This window comes from Symsagittifera roscoffensis, chromosome 3 (assembly GCF_963678635.1).
Source record: "Symsagittifera roscoffensis chromosome 3, txSymRosc1.1, whole genome shotgun sequence".
Taxonomy (NCBI): Eukaryota; Metazoa; Xenacoelomorpha; order Acoela; family Convolutidae; genus Symsagittifera; species Symsagittifera roscoffensis.
The window spans coordinates 31236179-31260847 of NC_087064.1; the positions used below are offsets into that span (position 1 = coordinate 31236179).

Here is a 24669-nt window from a genome sequence, read left to right on the forward strand (position 1 = left end):
TGCCAAAATAATCACTACGAAGTTGATCTACTTGGAACATCAACTTTCAAACCAATTCCATACTCACAATGGATAAAAAATAACACCCAACAAAAACGAATAAAACACCACTCGCATAAAAAAGAGCTTTTTCCGTTAATTGAAAAAGAAAATTTAACTGATAAAATAAATTTATCAGGACCACAAACAAAAGATTCAAAATACACAATAAATCAAGTTTTTGATCTCCATGACCCACTTGACACAATTCCTTTATCTAAATTAGAAATTGAAAACATTTTTCTCCCTCCAACAGATAAAATTACAATTAATAGCTTGAAACAATATCAAAATCTTGACCCAGTAATTAGACAACTAAAATCATGGCTTAAATACAAAACTAAGCCCGTAAAGGCAGATACCACAATTTTGAGAAATAAGACACTCCTTCGATATTTTCGAAAATATAATAATACAACAATTAATGAAAACACAGACCTTCTAGAATATCCTTTAAACGATTCTACAGTTCCCTGTCTCCTTTTAAGTATGATTCTAATAGCTTTTAACATTTCACATACACAAAACATTAAAGGACACTCTGGATCAGAGAAAACATATTCAATATTTACACAAAATTTTTATTTCCCAAATGCACCAATTTGGATAAAAGTACTATGCAATGATTGTATAGTATGTCAGCTAAATAAACCTTATCCAAATCAAAAACAAATAGCACAAAAACAAGATTTTAAAGGACAAAGTTTATATTTTAACCACCGTATATCATTCGATACAAAAGGACCAATTTCACCATCCTCTGAAGGAAACTCCTACATTATGGTAATTGTTGACGCATTTACACAATATGTAGCACTCAACCCAGTACCACATTGTAACGCTTATTATGCTTACACAACACTTTATGAACACTGGATAGCCAAATTCGGATTACTTGAAATCTTAGTTACAGACAACGGTACAGAATTCAAAAATAATGAAATTATCACATTATGTCATTTATACAACATTAAACACAAACCACGTACATCTCATGGACCTTGGACAAACGGTTTAGTCGAAGGTATGAACCGTTCACTACAAGAATATCTTAGATGTATCATAAATGGAAATGATACAAGATACACAGAATGGTCAGCAGATGTAAAATTATTTCCCTTAGCATATAATTCACAAATTACGACAACTCTAGGAATGTCACCATACGAAATGGTTTTTAATCAAAAGCCACGTAAACCAATTATGTTTACAGCAAACTCTCATAAAAATACACAAGGTCATTGCCAACCAAATAAAGACTCAATTTGTTATAACCTACCTTTACACACACATGATGAAAATCATTTTCATCACCCACAAATCCTTAAATTAGCCTCCGGTACACACACCGAATGGATTTTAAATAGAGATAAAAAACACAATGAAATTTACCAAAAAGTAACAAAAAAATTGTTACAAAGGCAAAACATTAACGAACAAATAATTTCACGCTTTACACCAGCCTCAGATTTAAAAATTGGAACATTTGTCTTAAAACCTAATTTTAATACACAAAAAGGAATTTCTAAAAAATTACAACCCGTTCGTAAAGGACCATACCAAATAATCGCCAAACCCACAGACGTAACATATAAAATCACCGATTCAGACAAAAAAGAAATTGTTCAACATAGAAACAATCTATTGCCTTACTACCCAAAAGAATACGCACTACGCGAACTAACTCAATTATATTATTTCACAGGTTTAAAAGTTATTCAAAATCACCCACATATGAAAAATGAAATCAATGAACAAAACGACATTCACCTTGAAAAACAAAATAAAAAACCAACTACAACCAAAAACAATACAAAAAAGCTAGATCAAAAAACACCTCAAAAAGAAAGGAAAAATAAAAAAATGATAGAAAAAATTATACCCCAAGAACAAGTCGAGAAATCAGAACATAGAGAGTCATTACGACTTAGAAATCAACGACGTAAAAACTACAAAACATTCATCCCACAATCTAAAATATTAAAGAAAGTTGAATTTCAAAAACAGCTTTAATTTTAAAATTAATACTATATGCACCTCTGAAACATTTTGAACTTTCATTTTTCAGAATAACATGCTGCAAACTCTAACACAAACCAATTGGACGAAAGATATTAAACTCCAGACATATCTATAACTATAACTTTACAACCTCCAGGTCCAAAATAAGCAAACCACTCAAACTTGACAACTAAAATAAATACCACCATAATATCATAACCCTCCCTTATCTAATAACGCAAAGATCAACAATATTTTCCCAATTCAGACCTCAAAAACCCCCCAAACAAAAATATTAAATTAGCCTAAAGTAAAAGTACGACCATATTAATTTAGCCTAAAGTACAAAATTCTCAAAAATACCCCAGATCACCTGACAAATAAAAATAAAGCAAAGAAGACATCCCGAACACCATAAAATTCGCCCCCAACAATTTTTCACAACTAAAAGAAATCAATCAAAAAACCCTCAAAAATTGCTAACCAACAATCACACAGTCAGTCTTCACCGACATCATCCCAAGAAAATCCAACAATACCTACAACTACCCAAAACCCCCAAACATCTACACGAATTTCTTTCCAAGATAACCCATACACTTTTGAAGAACGACACGCTCGCCTATCTGAACCATTAGAACCAGTTCAGCGACAGGCACCTCTAAGTGAACCAACATATAACTTGTACCCAACACTACCACAAGAATTAAGTAGAATAAGAAATATTAGTCAAAACCAAAATACAGGTGAAAGAAATAGACAAATTATACATCCACGACGAAATAGAAACTTTCAAACCCCTCGAGTTCATTTTGATATACCCCAATCCCCATCACCAACTACTCCGGAAAACCCAATTAGCATCTTACCGGAAACCCCTACACTTCTTTCACAACGTAGCACCTCAAGTCTACCCTCAGATTACTTAGGTTCAACACCAACATCTGAACAAATACGTGAAAATCCCTTTAACCCCCCAAACCAAACATCACGACTACCATATTGGACAACACAATCATTCACACAAGGTGAACCAAATTTAATAAATGATCCAATAGATATTTCTACGGATACAACAACATCATCATCACTACCAGAAACATTATCACTACCGTCAACACCATCAATAAGCCAGATTTCACCGACGCCTTTCCCTCTAAATTTTCCAAATAACCTCGACGCTAGATATCGAGAACAATCATCAACAAATATCCCTTTAAGATTAGATTGGAACACGTTCACAGCACCCCCACCATTATTTGGACAACACCCGGAAAGTAACCGACTCCACAACTGGGTACTCCATAGACTACAGTATAGACAACACATCCACGAAGACAATCGTGACCATAACATCCAAATACTCCAACAAAATAGTCTACAATTAAAATTTGAAATCACGGTTAAACTAAACAACATTGCTCAACATCCCTACCCATTAAACCCATCAAATATAACAGCTCAATCACTACCACCACCATTCATAACAACTGAAGTAATATATAAATACGACAGATATACCAAAAAGACAATTGGTTACATCACATTTTATAACCCGTACTCAGGATTATCATACACATGTATATTCTAAAAATAATGATATTTCTCCAACTCTTTTTTCTAATAATCTCCGATCAGAACATAAATCCTTCTCCCCGCACAGGACCCCAAGACTTATTAGTAACACATTACGATTGTGAAGAAAATGAACAAAAAACACTATATGCAATAAATCAAGTATCACAATGCGAAACGGAACCACAAGCTATAGAAACTACAAATGTAATAGCGACACTATATTCAAAAGCCCGAGCAACAACAGTCATAGGATATAAATTTACAGCAACAATTTCCGAAAAGAAAGTACATTGTTCACAAGTTTCAAACGGAAATAAAAACCGACTTGACCATGAATCATTCTACCAAATCAATATAGAACGACTTCTACATCTAAATCCTGATGATTGTAAAAACGAGCTACTCAGATTAAACATCACAAGAAATAAAAACACCGACAGAAAAATAGTATTTTTTCAAGTCTTTGCCGATTCTGTACATCAAGCAGAACTTGAAAGATATCAAGGACACATTAAACTAGATGAAAAATACCCATACAATGGCGCACACGGAAGATTAACTTATGACATACACGATAAGCACTGGATACCACACATTGGTAGAAATAATCCATCAAACTGCAAAGCAGACACAAAAAATAAAGGATATCAAGAAATAATGTTTTTCGATTGGAAAATACAACTCGAAAAAATACAACTCACACGAGATTTATCTGACAACACAATAATCTATCAAGGAATTAGACTACCTTGTAAAAACGATCAAGGTTATTGTGATCCTACTACACGGACACAAGCAACAATTGTTTGGTTTCCCGAAGATACATGGACAACATTTCAAGTAGCAAAAATACACGCTCGAATGATAAAATTTCACGAAAAATATTTTATACAACCAAGTCCATATGAACAAGTTAATCCATCACGAAAACAAAGTACTGATTTTCGAAATATCCATAATATAGAAAATAAATTAACACGTTTTCAAATATATCAAGAAACAGAACTCGCATGCAAATACAGAAACCCACTTCACAAAACACAATATTCTGAAATATTAGTTGAATACGAAAAAGGTTTCGACATGACCACTGGAAAAATAAAAATTGACCCCTATGCCACAGGTCATCCTCTACACGAAGGAATATCATATATACCAGTTAACTTTCAAAAAAGTAATGGTCAACCTGGTGGACATTTAAAGCCACATGACACTAGAAGCACACGTTTACAAGAACTATCACTAATGAATAATTCTTATTTTGGTAATACCCACTATGATATCCACTTAGATATGAAGTTAGACTACACGATTAGTCGAATTTTTCAAGAAATGTCACTCTCCGAATTAGAAACACTTCACCAACTATGCGAATTAGAAAGGACACAAATCCTACAATCACTTGCACTAGCAGTATTAAAAATACCCTACGCAGGATATTTACTATCAGGAAATAGATCAAATTTTCTAGACTACGAAGGAAACGTTTTATGGTTTTATACTTGTACCAAAAAAGTGTCACCACTATATGTTTTTGAAGATAAAAGATGCTATAAAAGAATCCCTATCTTTTATAAAAATGAAGTACATTTTGTTGACACACTTTCAAGACGAACATATTTTTGGGATACCGCAGTCCCATGTGGATCAGAGAATAGCCACAATGTAGTACAATTGAACCCTGATGAAGATAAATATTATCTTCTTACCCCATACCCCACGTTAATGCAATCACTCAAAAAAATTTCACCCGAAAGCATCAGAGCTATTGCTCGTAACCCAAATATTGATTTACAATCAATTGAAATATATTCAAAATCTGATATCCAACACCACATTAGAACACAACAATTCCAGGAATTATTAACACAAATGGACTTTATACCAAGACAATCAATTGACCAAAACTTACGCAAACTTGCCGAAACCGCAGGATTTGCAGATATCTATACACGAGATTATAGCGAAGAACATAATAACATAGAAGTAACGCCTACAGCACCACAGTTGCCACCCTTACCACATAGCCATCCATTATACTTAGTCCCACGTAATTTCCGAAACCTAGCAATAACACATAACCCAAATTTTAGACCAAACATATCGCAAAGTCCCATACAACATTTAATGACACATCAGTCACAAGATGATAATACATATGAACAAATTATAGAACAACCCCATACCACCGCTTTTCAGTCTCAAAATAATAATTCTTTTAGCCCACGATGAGCCGACAACTTGGATCCCTACACCGCTCAAATTCCCATCCAAACAACCTCAACACTCCAATCACAATAATCCCACTTTTTGCTTTCCCGCCACCCGATTTTCCAACTAGTAATATAACATCAAGCATGAATTCGGATACTAATTCAGATATTTTAGTTTTATACTCCATTTCACAACTCCATAACCCTAATATAGAAACCCCTGACGAATTTGCAGACTCCGAACCATCTCCATCCAATAATTTTCAAACCAACTCCTCAGTTTTTTCAAAGCCCCCTTTTCAACCAATCCCACCAAATAATCCACTCCCGCCCGTTTCTACTCCCTCTTATGCTTCACAATTAACCCCAACCTATTCTCCATTTCATTCCGACCGATCATCTAATTCTCCCGATACTCCCCAAATCTCCCAAGAACTTGATAATTTTATCACCCTACAACAACAGCTAATACACCCTAACACCCTCACAATTAATCAAATTTCATCCACAATAGAATCCTCAAACCCACCTACTCTTACACCCTCCTCAGCCTACACTGCATCATTAGCACAATCATCAACATCCACCGAATCATCAAATAGCACTAACCGAGCTTATCGCACTTTTAAAAGAAAATTCCCAAACCATCCATTCCCGACCAAACCAGGAACAGCCCGCGAATATATCAATCACCCGCAACATACAAACACGAAAAAATTCTTGCAATCACCTTACCCTCATTTCCGCAATATACATTAAACACACCTAACGATACGAAAGACACACGCAATTTTGTAGATGAATATGTTTTAATGCCAACACTTCATTGGACAGCTTATTATAATCTTACTAACCCCCTTTGCCTACCACTAATTAATACTCATGACAGCATAGAAAAGAACAAAGACATGTTATATAGACTCACCACAACACTAACACCTCGACAATTTACTTACGTTGGATATAAAAAAAATTACTAAAAACATTCACTGCACCCCGAGCTAACGAATTTACACTAGAATATTACGACCATAATATCATCCGAACTAATCAAGACCAATTTCTAGATGACGACCACTTCGCTAACCCACAACTAACAGAAAAATTCTTCATCAAAACGTCATATGTATTCACACTCAATATTTTTGGTAGAAAATATGATCACATCATTTCTGAAGCACTAACTGATATGCAAGCTTACGAAAGTTTTAAAGAAAAATTTTTCACTTGCCTTTCACTTCCTTGCACCACAAGAACGCGATTTGCATTGTTCACATGACATTATGTTACGCACTAAACAAACTCACACATATACATACTATCGCTTCATACAAAATCATTTTGATCTACATACTCCATCAAGACAACCACACCACCGTTTTCAGTTTCTTAACTCGAAGTACACTTCACCATTTTTTCTAAATTTCACCTATTGCATCATAGATACTAACCTCCACGGCATCCTCCGCAATTATGACCCAATAACACAAATGTATATATTTTGTCCCATCACGAAGACCTTTAATGCTGAAGAATCCAGACCCTTCCTTATCCCACATGAATTTATCCAACCTATAGAAATCCCTATATTAGAATTTATTCACAATACTAAATACAATCACAAAATATATAATCTCATTCAAAACACACCTTATGAGTTTGCAGTAGGCACCGAAGAACTAAAAACTATTAAAGCACTTCAATTGCTTTGGCCACTGCTTCAAACTAAAAACATCATTCGCATACTAGCAAAGTTACTAACAAATTCAGACATGATACACGACATCTTCCCCCACGGTTTTTTCCCAGACGATTAACAGGTAAGTATAATTTCAAATATTCTTTACTAATAAATTTAAATTAATACTAACCATTCTTTACTCATGTTTCTTTTAGATTTTTAGTCTTCATACCACGATCATCTGCAAAAAACAGAAAAGAAAAATAAAAAATAAAAACTTGTTAAAATTATTCTAACTTCATTAATATTTTCCACAAAATAATCTGATAAAATTTATACCAAATGTAGTAAATTAATTTATAAATTATTCCCCCATAAAGCAGTAAATTTAAATATGATGAAAATTTATAACTTTAAATTTCCCCCAAAACTAGCAGTAAAATTGAAATTCTATGTAATAAATTAATAAAATAAAAATGCAGTACTAACTTTTTGATGTTTTCATTCACTCGCACAAGAATTCTATCCAAACTCGCACAGCTCGCCCACGAAGAATTGTTTAAATAATGAATTTCAGTTTCAAGTTTTCACACTCAACAACTCTAACACACGATAACAAGTTTCAAACTTTGCTTTAACCCGGTTGGAAAGGAATTATATACTAAAACAAACTAACCAACGCAGCTTACTAAACACCACAAATCATAAAATAACAGCATGAATAAGAAAAGAAAACCAACGGTACCCAAACCGGATTAACCCAGTTTAAAACTGGATAATTTATTCTTTTGAAGACTATTATAAAGTTTAAGAAAGAAATAATAAAACACAAAAAAGTCGAAAGACAAACCCATAACAAAAACAATTTGATTTTTGAAAAAAGGACACAACCAAAAGAACATAAGAAAGACCAACATAAAACCAACATAAAACGTTATCACATAACAGGACCTCTCAAAGAAACCGCACGAAATCATACTCCCACTCCTGGCCTAACCCAACAGAGAGGACGTCCTGAGCATGCTCTATAGCCGGCCTAACCCACCGCGCTACATCCACGCTTTGTGACCACACTTCTATTTTTAATAAAAGGTACTCAAGGGTGAGTAACTCTTCAAAATAACCGAACTAAAACAAAATGCTTTTGTGAAAACAACTAATTAAATTCATAATTAAAAAACTGAACTAACAAAAATTTTATACAATGTAAATCATACCTTGCAGCATATAGATCAGCACACAACAACAAAGACGAACATCCAAAGACAAAATGACCCCACTACACTCGAACAAGAATGGCTAACCACAACCGATATGCCGTCCACAATCACAACTCAAAGGATTTAGAGTACGACTTGACTTCGCAGAAAAGGACTTCATTGAACTAGACCAATGACCACCTCGATGTTCAAGTATACGTACAGATCCGAGTTACAAGGCATCCCCTCCACGCACAATCTCCACGCCATTCCCAGACGAGGTTGAACACAAAACAAGTTCTCTACATAATACAGAAAAACCCGTCATAGCAAACCATTTTGAAGTCAGATTGATTTCGTTGGGAAACGCAGTCGTTGTCACAAGAAGATACAACGATTGATGCCCCTAACTCCAGCGTCCTGGAACTTCTCTAACAAGAAGAACCGGACAAGAATACGATGTTCGCCCAATGCCAACGTTCATCATCAATCCTTTGAATTGCAGAAAGATATTTCTAAAAAACTCTGTAAAACCCGGATGGGTGGAAACTGATCCAAACTACATTTTATGATTGGATAAATTAGATATTTTACCACTGTAAAGTATTTAATATTAACCAATCATGATCCATCTAACTAACAACCCACTTATTTGTAAGTGCTGAAATTATTTGTAATTTCAGCACCAGAGAGATTTGAATTTAACTTAGAAATTAGTTGTCTCTCCAAGAGAACTTCAGCAGCCGCAACAAACCAGTATACCCTAGATCTATTGAGCCTAGCAGAGACTAGTTAAACACCCTGAGACTAGAAAGTATAAGAGTAAGATTAGGATCGGTATTAGACTAAGAAGTTGCACGAATCTATCCGGCCGAAAATAAGATAGCGTGACGAGCAGACGGTGTACCTTATCCGAAATTACTCTATGAGTTAACCACATCGGTCCTAACTCATTTTACCGGTGTTTAAGCAATGTTCAGTTTTCGTAGTTAAATGCCTGTCTGATTGATGTTCTTCGAGCTGGCATATTTTGCTTTCTAGTTTTTGATAAGCTCACAGTTTTTGCTCTTAGTATTTATTGTCTCTACTGTATTTTTTTGTGGAGGCTGCCAGTGGATTTTTTCGGCGACAATAGTAACTTGCATTTAACATCGAATCGAACTTTTTACTAATTCAACGGATTTTTGACATGTATTTAGCAATTTTTTCTTGCTTCAAGAGTCCAGTACGGCGGTGACACTAACTGCTAACTTTGAAAAATATTGATCTCTAAAGCCTTCATTTTATGTTGAGGTGGGATGTGTCTAGATGGTTTTGGAGTAATTTGTAGTGGCTTAATTTCGATGTGTTGGTTGGAGGATTGAAATATAAAAATTTTCTACGAAAATAAAGTTTCGCCGCACGCCATTTTTTCCAGTGTAATTTCTGGTGCGTCAGGTAATTTTTATTCACTGCTGCATTTCAAACTTTACTAAATTATAAACCATAGATATTTGGCGATTCTACAGCTAGCAGATTTCTACCTAACCTCGTGAGTTGTTTTATGTTTTTTTTTAATTTCGCAAAGAGCGTTGATAAGTCTACGCTGCCTGTGATATAACCCTCTTCTATTTTTTGGAATTTAAAAACTAAATGGGTTTTCACTGTTTTGAGCATGAACACACTGCTTCGCAATGCGTGGAGCATGAAGTGTTTCTTCTCGTTCATCAGTGACTCAGTGCCAATCTGTGGACTAAGACGCCTGCCCTACATTTCCATAGGTAAGCAAGGCATGATCTTGCCTATCCTTAAAGTTTCGTTTGTTCCAACCCAAGATTTAGAAGCAGCTTTCGATTCAGGTCTGTTGTTTTTTAACATTGCTTGCGATTCAGAAAATGTCATTTCGAACAGTGTTGATGATTTTTTCTCCGATAGTTTCACAGGTGCGCAAAAAAAACGAGAATAGCTGGTTGCTGTGCAAACAAGTATCATAGAAGGTTCCGACAACAGTTATTCTTGGAAAAATTTTTGAAAGATGAGTTTTTATTGTTTTTCAGGTGGGGACTCAAACTCCAAACGGTTTTATTTGCGAATAACAAAAAATAGCATTTTTATCCGATGCATAGTGAATCATCATTTAGTGTGATTCTGTCTCTCTATACCCGGGATGACCAAAAATACTAGTCATACAATTTCCATATATGGAAAAATGCTAGTCATACACTTTCCATACAATTCCATACGTACAGAAAATTGCAAGAAAGGTCTATGATTAGTATTTTTTCATATATGCAAATTGTATGACCAGCATTTATCCATAAACCAAAAATATTGATTGTGTTTTGGTTGTGTTCGTAACAGAACACAAATGACATAAACCTTGACTACTCAAACGTAGTAACCAACGGTTTGGCCGTCTCGCATTAAAATGAAACAGCCTGATATGTGTTACTTCTGTTTCAGACAAATAATATAACGAAAGTAATGAACTTATAAATTTTGGCAATAATTTTTAAAGATGATTATTTCTAAAATTTGAATTTTTAAATTACCAGACATTGATCAAGGCATACAAAAACATGTCATACAAAAGAAAGAGGAGTTTAAAGCGTTTTTGAAAAAAGTTATGAAGAGAAAAGGAAAAAAAAATCCAATATTAGTATATCCCAGGACTACGTTATATACACAAAAAATTCGATGCCAAAACAACTATAAAATACCTTTGAAATACGATTAAACTCATTTTGCAAAAAAGTATGAAATTTGTATGACTAGCATTTTTCCACAGACTAAGTGTATGAAATTGTATGATTATCATTTTCGGTCTATGGAGGTCAACCCGGGTATTCGTTCAAATAGCAAACGTTTGAACCAGATTTTTCACGACACTGAGAAAATGAATGGGAAAAGTTTAAAGATCGTTGGAGAAACGAATTTAAAAACTTGAATATGATGTCTCACGCGACCCTGACATTTGATTTTGCGCAAAAAAATTAAAACGCAGCCGAATACAAAGTTTCTTCCCACCTCGCAGTCGGATTAAAACAATTTAATTTTTCAAAAATTTATTTATTCAGCTACCCTTTTTGCATTAGTTGGTATATCATAACGAAAAGGGACTAGCTGAGCATTCGCGCTCTTAACTCGTTATGGTAGTCTGGATAATTTTCATCAGACTAGTACTTGTAAGATCTGCGAAGGTAAGATTTAATGAACTGTAACCCTGTAACAGGTTTATGCATCATCTTCCTATCCAGCTGCATCATGTTTTTACTCCCGATGCCCGAACCCTATTTTGACTCATACACCGAAATTGACTCGAATGGAAACTCAAACTGCTCGCGTGACTTGAACGTAATCAGAAACCCCGACGCGCCCAATTCTGCTTTACCGTATGCAATTTTATTCGGAATTGCTTACACCTGTATGGCTTGGTCTGACTGTTGCATTGATGGACTTATAACACAGAAGTCCATGCTTGAGGAAGAGTCAAAGCGTGGACGATTTTTAACGGCCATCAAAATAGTAGAGAAGTTGGCCGCTGCTTTTTTCGCCATGTTCTTCGCAACTTTCTACAACAAAGTGGACTATGGCGGACGCTTTTGTACATTTGGTCTGGAGTTCAACCAAATATCGTTGGTTGTGTCAGTGGGATGTATAGTGACTCTGATTTACACCATTATCTTCACAAATGAGAGAGATATTGATACTGCAGATAAGCATGTTGGGTTCAAGGATAACTTCTCTAGTTTCTGGGAGTTCCTGCAGACGACGCACTTTCTGAAGCTACTTGCATACAGAATGTTTGTATCTATTCTCTTTGGGTTTTCGGTGAGCAAATAACTTCATATCAGAGGCATTACTGACCATTTTCTCCTATTTTTTTTCACCTTGGTAGAGCTCTTAGAACCTTATTTTAAGTCTCAAGGCAAATTGGTTTTTCACTGGCGATAAAAACATAGTTTACAAATTAGAGTGTGTAGCTTCCCATAGCACATATACAATTGTTCTCATGTAGGGGAAATCAGTGGTGAAAAGTAGGTACAACTGTAACAGCTCAAGACAATGAGTTTCAGACTCCGGCTAAGAGCAAAGTGGAGATCCGGTGGGTTGGAGTGGAACCCCTGGTCAAGGGATACCAGAGTGTATTGATCAACCTTCTCAGTGCGCTCGGAATGTATATCTTCAGGCGCTTCTTCATCAACTCCAACTGGCGCAAACTAATTGCCATTCTGACCATGATCGAAATCGGATTGAGAGGCGGAACTGAAACGTTGGCTCTATTCGGAGTGATTCGGAATCAGTTCCTATGGTATGCGGATGACCTGGTCTTCGGTTTATTTCATATGTGGATCTTCTTCACTAGTTCATTAATCGTCATCGAGTATGCTCCTCAGAACTTGGAGGGAACCTCGTTTGCAGTCATGTGGTCTGTTGCCGCTTGTTCAGGAGCTATAGGTAAACGGATGTTTTCTTCATTTGTAGCTTAGTATGGCTATGGGTTAGCGAGGGATGGGCCAAACTCGTTATTCGAATTGCACAGCTTCTAATGACAAACCTACGATGAGCTTTTGCCTAGTTACATCCATATTACTTTTTTCCAGTTTTTTTTTCTGTGCTAGAAATCAGTTTTTCGGTCTTAGTTTTAAAATCTTGTTTTGTGCATATTCGGAAATGCTCTCTGCATGCGAGGCATAAGAGTTTATTCATTGTTGTTCATAAATTGTTTTTTTTTTCATTTAGTTATTTATAGTAAAATATTGAAGTTAACTAAAGCTAGTAGTTTTGGCTAGGCATTTTCTTAGCACGCATACATGCTTTCGCCTGGCAAAGATACCGCAATGACCCTAATATGATTTTGCTTGAAAGGTGATTTGCTTTTGGGTTGAGAAAAAAGAATCAGATCTCAAATAAAAACAAGGAGAGCCAGTTGCTGTCCAAGTAGTACAGAATGTTCCGACCAGATCCTCAGAAAAAAAAAATTTTTCTTCTAAATTGTGTCTTTATTTGTGCGGTGTGTATAAAAGAACTATACGAACGCGGAAAAAGTTAGTGAACTAGGCCTAACGACTACATATGTCTTCAAACAATAAATAAACGAAAAAAAAAATGAAACCATTTTTCAAAAAAAACTCAATTTTTTGCATTGAAGTTTAGAAAAAACTCTGAAAATGTTTTTTGTTTACCAGAGAAGCACTAACTGAAGCTTCCAAAACTAGTTTTCCTTGTAGTAAGATCAAGTTTTTAGCTGAAATTTTGTAACGAACATATATAACATATATAATTTTCTTATATAACCAACGTTACTCGAAATTTGACTAAAACTCAAAAACTTTAAATTTGTTTCTCTCAATACTGGGAAAAAATTTTTATGTCGTTCGACTGAAAGGCTCTAATTTTTTTATATTACTAGAACCAGCAATCCGTTGATTGTTTGTTGTACCTGTTTTTGTGTGGGATCTTCAAAAAAACCAAAACACCCGAGTGTTCAAAGATCGGAACAGAAAACCTTTAGTTGCAATTTTTAAGTTAAACTTGTTTTTTACTAATTCCAGCAAAATGCTCTGTTGATGGCTTGTAGCAGCCAAGCGTTTTCTAGCGACGATGCAGTCGAACGAACAGTTTTGGTTAATGATGCAGGCAATTATATTGTGCCCAAAATACCAGTGCTTTCTTTTTTTTTCGCATTGAACTCGTCGTGGGTTTATTCACATTTGTTGACCTAGCTCACTCTATGTTCTCCTCTCTTTTTTTTAAACCAGAGCCTTCGTAAAACCCATAGAACAGGATATAGGAATTATCGAACAGTATACCAAACTTGGCCCATGAACAACGTGATGATTCGTTTTTAGTTCACTGAGCATTTTGGGGCTCGAAATCAAGAATAGTTTACAGCTATTATTTAAAAAAATATTTTGTAGAAGTATACCCATTGAAGATGCGTTTATACCTAAAATGTTCTAAAGAGAGCGTAAAAAACTAACCTAAATTCTCTAAAAACCTAACCTAAATTCTCTAACCTAAATTCACTCCATACGGTTGACCTTGACACCATACCATTACAAAATAATAATTAATACGTAATCATATGTCACTCATTATACATCACCACACTTCCCTTGCATCAATTCAGAAAGTATGGTTTTTAATTTTACAGCTCTATTAATAAATGTACTTAGTTTTAGGTGTTTTGAGAGTTCAATAGTCTCCCAACCCTTTTTCCCTCTTTCGGGGTAAGTGAAAGTTTTTTGCAGGTCGCTTACAGGCTTTCTATTTCTTCTAAAATCTGACGGTGATCTTCCTCTGTCATGTTGATTGCTAATAACTCGTCAGAAAAATCCAGATCATCTGTTACTATCGGACCGCTGGAGTCTCTGCTTATGTTCGCAATGTCAGCAGTCCCATAACAGTATCGATTAGCCCTTTTGTTTCCGCAGTTGAGTGCTTCGCAACCGGTGGGGAGCTGACCACCCTTACCGCCGGTGACGTAGCGCTTGATTTGGCTGATAAGAGTGCCGGAGGCATGTCTCCCGTCTCAATAGCGAGCCCTGCTTTTTCTCAGGAGTATTTGGACGCGTGCCAAACTTGATGCTTCGGGCACTCTCAGTTTGACCATTGATATCTTTCCCTGCCAGTACACGCAATAATACTTCCTTAACCGCGGCGTTTATGGCTTCTCGAGTGCGCTGAATCTCGGCCTGCACCACATCGACCAGTTTGCCGAGTCTTTCTTCTGTTTCTAATGCGTACTTCGAGACCTTAATAGACGAAAATAGACGAAATCTATCATTGAATGCTTGTTGATGCGGCTTTTTCAAAACCCTCCAAAAAGTGCCCGGATAACGCAGTATCAAATCCACTAATGTCGTCCTGTACATAGTCAGCCCCAAAAAACGACACATTTCATGGTCGAAGTATGTGTCTTCAGCGTTACGTTTTTTAGGGCTCGGGATCTTCGTTCGTATACCCCTTTCCTTCTGTATTTGTCCCCGGTCACGACTATGACAAGATCCGCTGGGGTGGTTGGCTATGTTGAGAATTTATTTCGGGGTCCTCAGTTTCTCGCAAATTTCCTCTTCATCTGAACTGTCCTTCGCCTGTACTACATTTACCGTTGCGGTCTCCGAGGAAATGAGACTGGTGAAAAATCGTTCCCACAAGAACTTGGGGGTTTTCGATCACGTAGTGGCCGGGTATTTTGCCTCACTGCTCCTCTCGGCGTTTGAACCTGCGGGCTACTCGAGTCTCTCAGATCCGTCGGCACGACTATGGGCAGTGACGCGAGGCCTTTGATTTTCATTGGCTCTGACCTTTCGGCCTGTTCGGGCCGCTTGTGGAGACTTACTGATCTCTCCTGAACGTCCATTCCTGAGGTTTCGTATGGCGTGGGGAAAACTTCCTCCGCTTCCTCCGTTGACAAAATTATAATGGACTGCCTTGCTCCTTTACCCTTGCGCTGAAATCTACTTTAACTCCACTGTTTTCTTCGGAACTCGAGAAAGGGACGATTCCCTTAGTCTTTGTTGACTGTGCGACGTTTTGACGCGAAACCGACACTGAACAACTGGGCGCAGAGTTAGCACTTATGTCCAAGTTTTCACTGGGCTTTTTAAGAACATTAGCCCCTCCGACGAGCTGTCAATCCAAATTGGATTGTCTACTGACCAAGACTTTTTGACCCCCCTATTCTTATCCTCGACTCCCGAGTCGGGAGCAGCTTGGGAAGTCGTTTCCGATTCGAACAAAGCGGCTCTTTTTCTGGGATCTTCAAGGCTACTTGCTCGTCGGTTGTTCGAGTCGGTCAACTGTGTGCTGGGTGTTTTCGAAGCCGGCTGTGTCGCTTGTGCCGGTTCTAACGATTTTTCACTTAAACTATCGAAATATCAGATTTATGAATCACCTTCCCGGAATCAAATGTGATCGTATGCTCAGTCTCTCGCACAATTTTTTCCGACAAAGGTTCAAAATAAGGTTTCGATTTTGACCGATCTTGTTTTTTTATTCGATAGAGCTGGTAATCTTTTTTCTGACCACTCAAGATAGGTGCTTTGTTTGGGGTTTCCTGACTGGGCCATGCACCATCCTCTTTTGAGTCGCCACCAAATGTTCAATCCGGTCGTAAGTTCTCATCATTTTAGTATTGTCGGCAAGGTATAATTTTGCATCACCTGGCTCGGGAATTTTTTCTTGTTTGTTTCTAAGTTTTTGACAGAAGCCGTTTTAGCATCCGTGTGCCAGATTGTATTTGGTTTGTGACCAAAATGTGCCTCAAACGGCGAACAGCCCATTGACTGATGAGTTTTTTTGCAATTTTTATACAAAATTTCAGTGAACACTGTTTCGAGAGCCTCTCTAGATGTTTGGAAAGAAGGCGCCATAAAGCGTTCTCTAATAGTTCTGATACATCATTCGACAAGACCGGTTTCCCGGTGTTTTTTACAGGCGCAAACATCACTAGAATGTTATTGTAAAAATCCCGAATAGACTTGCAAATGAAGCCCGATCCTTGGTCAGTCCAAATGAACGACGGTATGGCGTGTAGCGCAATAAAGCTTTCAAAGAAGTCCTTAAAATCGCCAGCAGTGGTTCGGATAGTAACTTGAAGTGACTTAAACTTAGAGAATCGATCTACACAGATGAGATAATACTTATTAGCTGCCAAACCGCCGGTAACCGCCCTAGGAAGTCCAAATGAATCTCCTGATTCGATTCCTCTAAAAAGTGAAGAGGCACACCATCTCCCTCGGGAATAACTGATTTGAGATTCTTACCGGATTTTTTATGCACTCTCGAAATATTGCCGCCGTCAACTGTATTTGCCGGTTCACGTGAGGCCATCAAAAACAATCATTGGCTACGTGCCCGAATGACCTTTATGTAGGCGCATCCTTATTGGAGCCCGCAACTGTGGAAGCATCACCATCTTGTCGTCGAGAAAAAGAATGCCGTTGGATAAAAATAAATTACCAAGATAATTGGCAAAGTATTGGCCCAAGTACCGAATCTGACTGTAATTGCTTGATTGTAAAGCTTCAATAATACAACTCAAAATTTCAACCGCCTTCGTAAGTATACCTACAAATTCGGCGTCGAAAAACTCTAGTCATTTAAACAGGGTAGACGGAAACATTTCTGGTCGGATAACAGAAGTTTCAGCCGACGGCTGTTTTGAAGAAGTAGTCCCGTGGACATTGATAACTGGCAATTTTTCGGGTATCCTGCCCTTCATCAGATTTAACAAGAGTATTCATCCTTAATGGATTTACTAGCAAACAGTTTTTGCGTTACTCTGTGCGCTTGTGACCAACAAAGCAAACTTTAAACAAATGACAATATTGAAACGCGTTAAAGAGTTTCTGCGCTTTGATTTCCTTCCGATGACGCAATTCTCGGTCAAAATTTGTATACTCGATTATTTCATTAATTGGAAAATTTGCCGCCGTATTTAGTTTAGCCGCTGGTTGAAATAGCCTACTAATTGCAATAATTTGTGCTACGGCGAAAGTATTATCCAATTCGGGTTGTTTTGGCGCTTATCCCACGGGGTGGCGAGACATATAATCCACCAAATCCATATTCTTGCCCGAATGTGCTCGATTTCGTAATCGAACGGTTATAGTCGATGTACCCACCGTGCTAAAGTTGTTTTAGTATTTTTCTCATCGGATAAACACCAGAGAAATGCTTTATGATCGGTGACTATCTTCAAGGGAGCTCCAAACAAGTAGTTTTGATAATGAGTTACAGACCAAACAAGAGCCAAAAGTTCCAATTCGTTTCTACTGTATTTTAGTTTGGCTTCATTTGGGAACCTAAAGGTTTACGAAATTGGTTTTCATCCATCGGAATGTACCTGTTCCAATGCGACCCCTAGGCCCTGTTCAGAAGCATCACATTTTACCTTAAAGGTTTTGTGCACGTCGAAATGATGATTTTGGACAAATTGGCTGACAATAACCTTCATCTGCTGAAATGTTTTTTCATGGGAGTCGTCCAATTCAATTTGAGAACATTTTTTTTCACAAGCTACCGAAACGGTTCCTTTTTAGCGGCAAAGTTTGGTATAAATCTGATAAATTGACCCTATTAATGGCTGAATGTCAGTGATGTTTTCCGGTTGTTTCATTTTTTACAAAAGACTCGACTTTTCGTTCGATAAGTACCCTATCTTTAGTGGACAAGCAAAATTCTAGTCACTCCATTTCTTTAACAAAGAAAGTACATTTACTCCCTTTAACCGCGGCGTTATTGGAATCAAGAACTTCCAGCGTCCGCGTGACTTCACTTCAGTGGGTTCATTGGAATTTCTGGTTGCAATTAATACGTCATCTAAGTACACATGCACCCCCGGTAAGTGTCCTAGCAAAGAATCAATTATCCGCTGTAATTCGTTGGGCATATACCAACCCGTAAAACCCCGTTTTAAACCAGTATGTTCCCGTTATTGTTCTCCCACGATGCTGAAGTTACATTGCCGGCTAATAGCTTCACTAAATTGCATTTGGGAATACCCGTTTTTTAGGTCGATTTTGGAAAACCAAATTGGATCCTCGTTATTACCGCTATTAGCCAATGCAACAATATCCACCAATTTTTTCAAAATGAAAAATTGGTGGCATTTGCGGTAAATTTGTTTTTTGAATTAACTTTGAATTTAGTGCAAGTTTCAAGGACCCATCGCTTTTAGCGCTTATGACCGTCGGTAAAATAAAACAATATTCCGTGCATTTGCCCAATTTTACGATATGACCGTCTTCTATTAGGCTTCTGATGATTTCCTCCGCCTTGGGTAATATGTGAATGGAGACCCGTTTACCTTTAACCTGAATTGAGCGCAGCGGATCATGGGAATGTGTACGAACTTCGCAATTTCTAAGCATCCCTTTTCGTTCGAATAAGTCCTTGAACCCATACGAAAAAATTTCCTTGAACCGATGCAAACTTTACAAAGTTCCGTCGTATAGGCGAGTACTGAATCCCCAAACAATCACCCTGCATCTCTACCATGTTTACTGAACCAGATGTCGATTTTGTCGGACTTCGATGCCCAACTGAGGTAACGCATTGCGGCCAATGATATCTCGCTGACCGCCAACGGCGATGAAGAATTCCACACTTTCCGCTAACCATCCCTCTGAACAAATTTCAACAAAAATGCGCCCAATTACTTTGATTGTATCTTCTGTTGCACTATAAAAAGCTTTCTTCGGGTGCATTTTTTAAAAAACCTATTCTGGATCCTGAGTTCGTGCAGATTTGATTATGATATAAAGGACACCGGACTAGCACAATCAGTTTGGAATTCATCTTTCCAACGATTCACTCCAAGTTGACCGTCTATAGCGTACGATTCTCACGGCCCGACCTATCCGACACCATCCTTATAGCGAACCTCCCGAATTCTTTTTCGGTCTTTTCTGTGTCCCACTTTTGTATTACATTCATTTCGTATTGCGTAAATTCCGAATCATCAACTTGATTAACTGCTACTTTGTTACAATGTTTAGCAAAGTATCCACGTCCACTACAGTTGTTACAAATGATGTTTCTAGCAGAGCAGTGTTCTCTATGGTTGGTTTTAACCAATTCTAGCAATTATGACCTTTGTCTTGCCGTTGGCCTTTGACGGCGTTCACGGGTTCTCGCTTTTTATACCCTGACTGTTGACTGCCCCCGGTATTCGATCAATCCCACACCCAGTATGCAATCGGCCTATCGGAAGTATAGCTCCACTGAAACGTCGTTGCTCCTCTTTTTTTTTGATGACATCCCGAGAATATTTGACAAAATCACAATTATCTTTTAAGGGCGACCTACCGGAAACTTTCGACGTGATGATTTACTTTCTGGAAACAAAAATGAATGTCAGAGATTCGTCCTAAAATCCCTCTCTGAAAGTTAACGCCAAACAGCACTCATCGCAGAGTCGCGTTTTGATGAAAAAGTTGCTAATATTGGTATTCCACAAGGGTGTTTTTTTACCTCTACTGTTTTCTATTTAATTTAGACCGATCTGAGAAGTGTTCACATGAGCAGCGCTTAAGTATCAGATTTATAACTGACCATCTACAAGTCATTGAAAAAAAAATGAACCACCAGATGCCGCTATAGCTAGGCAGGTTGATTGGATTTCCATTTGGTTTAGAACAATGGGTTTAGCGCAAAATCCTGAATGAACAGAGGTACGTGTTTTTTTTAAACCGGCGTAAAAAACCGGGTCAAAGAGAAAAGCTTTTGCGATACATCAGTTGAACTCAAGAAACGCTTGGTTTCTCTTGGAAAAAGTATAATGAAGCAAAACCTTCTCTTGAGTTTGAAAAAAACGCTGTCTGCAGCTCATGCTGGTTTCAATTACTAAAATGATACAGCATAAGAAAGTAATTTAGTGTTCATAATATACGCATGCTAGGACGAAACCTTTGCATTAGTTTGTATGCGGGCTTTCCCGATTATCAGTTGTTTTTTCAGCCTTCGAGTTTTGAAAGTTTTCGTCTATTTCTGCATGTTTTACCTTAGTTGCCAGTGAAACGCAGAAGTGGTTTTAGGCTTTTATAGTTGTTAGAAAATGTCTGTTTGAAGACAAAAATGTACCAATATATATGCGTTATGCTTATTCATCGATAAAACGCTTGTACTCCAGTCGTAACTTTTTCTAACCCAGGTTGTCGAATCAACTGCCAATTCGCGTCAAAATGGGAAATGTACAAAATTTTTCATAGAACTGCTTAAAATGGCCTTCTTAATTGAATGTTTTAACTTCAAATGGTTTCAAGTTCGTGAATAGCAAAAAAAGTGTTTTTAGATTACATAGATTTAAAAAAATCCTGAGATTTCAATTTGGAGGGACAGCATGGAAACGTATCGGAAGCTGAACAAACAAATTAGACCACTAGCAATGCACCAGTGCGTTCAGTTCTTCAGAACACAAACATTTTGCTCCGGAAAGCTTGTATTTGAAGATGTTCTTCATCCAGTGGCTTATGGCATACGATATCTGGTTCGGGATTTTTGTCATGATTTCCAGAAAATGTGATAAAATACGAACGATTGGTTTTAACTTTTTAACAAAACATTCGTTAGTCCAATATCACATGGGAGCTGGCAGTTTGATTCTAAGTTTCAACCAAAAAACGCGACAATCCAAGCTCAAAATAGAGTTCAAAATGTTAAGATAACCAAAATCAAATACAATTAAGAATTTTTCTCGCAAAAAAATTCGCTTCAAAATTGTTCAGCCATTCATGCCGACTAATCTCCGGACGAAGTTATTGCAGAAGAACGCTTACGATAATTTAAACTCAATTTAAGCTAATTCTCAACCAGTTTGCGACAAAAAGTTTTCTTGGAGAAACCCTTGGAACTTTTGAGTATCGAGAAAAAGTAAATCAAGAAGACACGATGATGGTTTAGATCTTTTTGGTCTACAATTTATAGTATAACTTAATCAATCGTTTGAAAATGGAGTGAATACTTGTCGAAGACAACTTTCTTCCTCACATTTTTCTCATAATTAGGCAATGTACATTTTTTTGGTTCATAAGGCTACTCGTCTTTTTTGTGTGTTTGCTTGCCTCAGAAATTAGAACCAGAATTTCGAAGTGCTGTATTGAAGAACTCCAAAAGCTCTGTTAAGTTCGCACATAACTTATTTGTAACTCCGCGATAGTTTTGTATGGAATGCTTCTTGTATTTTTTAACACTGATATAACTGCAAAATTAAAAGTTCTGGCTTTGAAATTTGAAAACTGTCAGTAATTTTCAGCTACAGAACTGCTTTGTGCAAATAATAAATTGTGCTTTGGAAGCAAAGCAAAACATATTAAGTTTGTATTAAATTCGTGAAAAAAGGCTCCTGCATTGTCAAATTTCGATGCGAAAACTTTTTAAGATTTATTTGGGAGGCGGCATTTTTTTCAAATGCTATGAATTTAAAACGAAAAATCAATTTTATTTGAATGTCAATTTTTTTTCAGGCTCTGCGTTCGGCAATATAATGTTCAGTTTCTTTGATGTCGTCAACGATGAAAGATACATTCGGGATTCGGAACTCGACCGAAAGATGGTTTTCTACACTTTTTGTATCGACTGGTTCTTTGCATTTTCAACTATCGGTTTCGTATTTCTGCTGCCGACTCAGAAACCGATGGCTCGAAAATGGCGCGAGGAGGGAGAGAAAACAGCCAATAAGAAGACGGCGATATGTCTCCTGCTCTTCGTGTGCTCTGGATTTGGGTTTTCTCTGGTTCTGTCGGCGTTTACATTCTTCGAAGAAACCAGATGTCTGATCATTGCAGGAGGCGCTGGATGTTGATCTATTTTGTAATCTCAACTCATAGATCTCTTGTCAAAAACTTTGTGGTTCGAAGTTTTTTAGAATTTTTTTTTCGAACAGCAGCGCTCTATGGCACAATCCCCTGATACTCTATCTCACTTAAGATTTTTTCGTTCAGCTTCAATTAAGCTTTTAGACGATTACGCGCAACAATCAAAATTTATTTCAATTGGAAACTTCGAAAACATTTACTTGTAAAAACTTGTATCATTTTCCTACAATTGCAGTATCATTTGCAACAATTATTTAGTAGTCTTCAGAAAATTTAACCAAACTAATCGATCAGCCAAAAGAGTCTCCAGTGTTGAAGTCACCAGCTGATTTATACTATTTCCCCCCTTTGTACTATATTGAGGTATCCATTTTTGGCTGACTGACCCTAAAATTTTTCTAAAGGCGTCTACTAATTGGCGCCTACTATTGTACTAATTTTGAGGGGAGAGTGCGCGCCGAAAAGACGCAATTTTTTGGTCAAATTTTTCCAAAAAGTGCCTAAAAACGCCTTTTTGACCTGTGAATTCAAAAACTTGCCTGCGGCGCAGGCAATTCAGTCAAAATGCAGTGTTTATAGTGATTTGGGAGAGCTGAGAAAATCAATTTGGTCGACTTTAAAAAAAAAGGTCGACAAAATTGTATTTCTAGTGAACTCTCTGTTGGTGACTTCACAGTAACCTACTTTCGTAACGAAAGTAAAAGAATATTTGTGCTCAGGGTGTTTTTTTCGAAAGACAAATCTCGACTTTTTAACTAGCCTTTTTTGACAGAATTTCTTTATCTCATTTAAAAAGTATTGTTGTCTTGAGCTTATATTTGAAAAAAATTTTCATCTGTGATCATTTTTCGTAAAATTATGGTTGTTTAAAAATTCCCATTTGGGCCAGTTTGGGAAAGTTAACAAGCAATATTTTTCGCGCTATAAACGCGTAGGCGGAGAATTAATCGGTTTGAAAAATAGTTCCAAATTAGCTGAAGGAAGCTTATTTGCTATATTTGATTTGTTACTAGGAGCGAAATCTATCAGTTGCTATTTTATATGGCGTGTGGGAGGATAAATTTCACAAAAAATCTCAAATTAAAAACTAATTTCGATTTATGTTATTACTTTTAAGGACCCAGGATTGGAAATTTTATGACATTTTTAAAAACTACTCGAAGGTAAAAAAAAGACTTGCCGGATTAGATAAAGCTTCTTCTATTTCGCTTCAATGCTGTTTTTTGTATTCTTAGTTTATTTTGAGATGAACAAGCGAACGAAAATTACGGTTTAGCTTTAAAGTTTTTCCCAATTATTTCTCTCTGAATATGGCTTTGTCTCAGGTTCTGTTGGCTTGTAAAAATACTGATTGTCGTGCCTGCGATTCTCACAGGATGTATGAAAAGTTTCGCAGCCTGTCTAAATATAGTCCATTTCTCTCACTTTCCTACATTCCAGACTAACTTGTTTTGTTGAGCGAAACTCTTTCTTCTTGTGCTTTAAGATTGTTTTTTTTTGGATTTCTTCTGAATTATAGATATATCTCAATGCAACGGGCATAGGCCTGCTTGCATGCGTGCCGCTTAGCCTTTGGTTGGTAGTCTGACTTTTGAACAAAGTGACGAAATGTTTGTGCTCGGGTCTTTTTTCTCCTGAGAAATTTTGACTTTCCA

At 36.9% G+C, this 24669-nt stretch overlaps 1 protein-coding gene across 1 annotated transcript in view; it reads left to right on the forward strand.

The window, feature by feature from the left end:
- Positions 1-23266, forward strand: part of LOC134841943 (uncharacterized) — a 42572-nt gene extending 19306 nt beyond the window's left edge. The window contains exons 2-5 of the mRNA XM_063858040.1: positions 10365-10471; positions 11923-12521; positions 12767-13148; positions 22664-23266. Of these exons, the coding sequence (XP_063714110.1) occupies positions 10365-10471; positions 11923-12521; positions 12767-13148; positions 22664-23001 (1426 nt within the window). The 3' untranslated portion in view covers positions 23002-23266. The remainder of the gene's footprint in view (positions 1-10364; positions 10472-11922; positions 12522-12766; positions 13149-22663) is intronic.
- The last annotated feature ends 1403 nt before the right edge of the window (positions 23267-24669 follow it).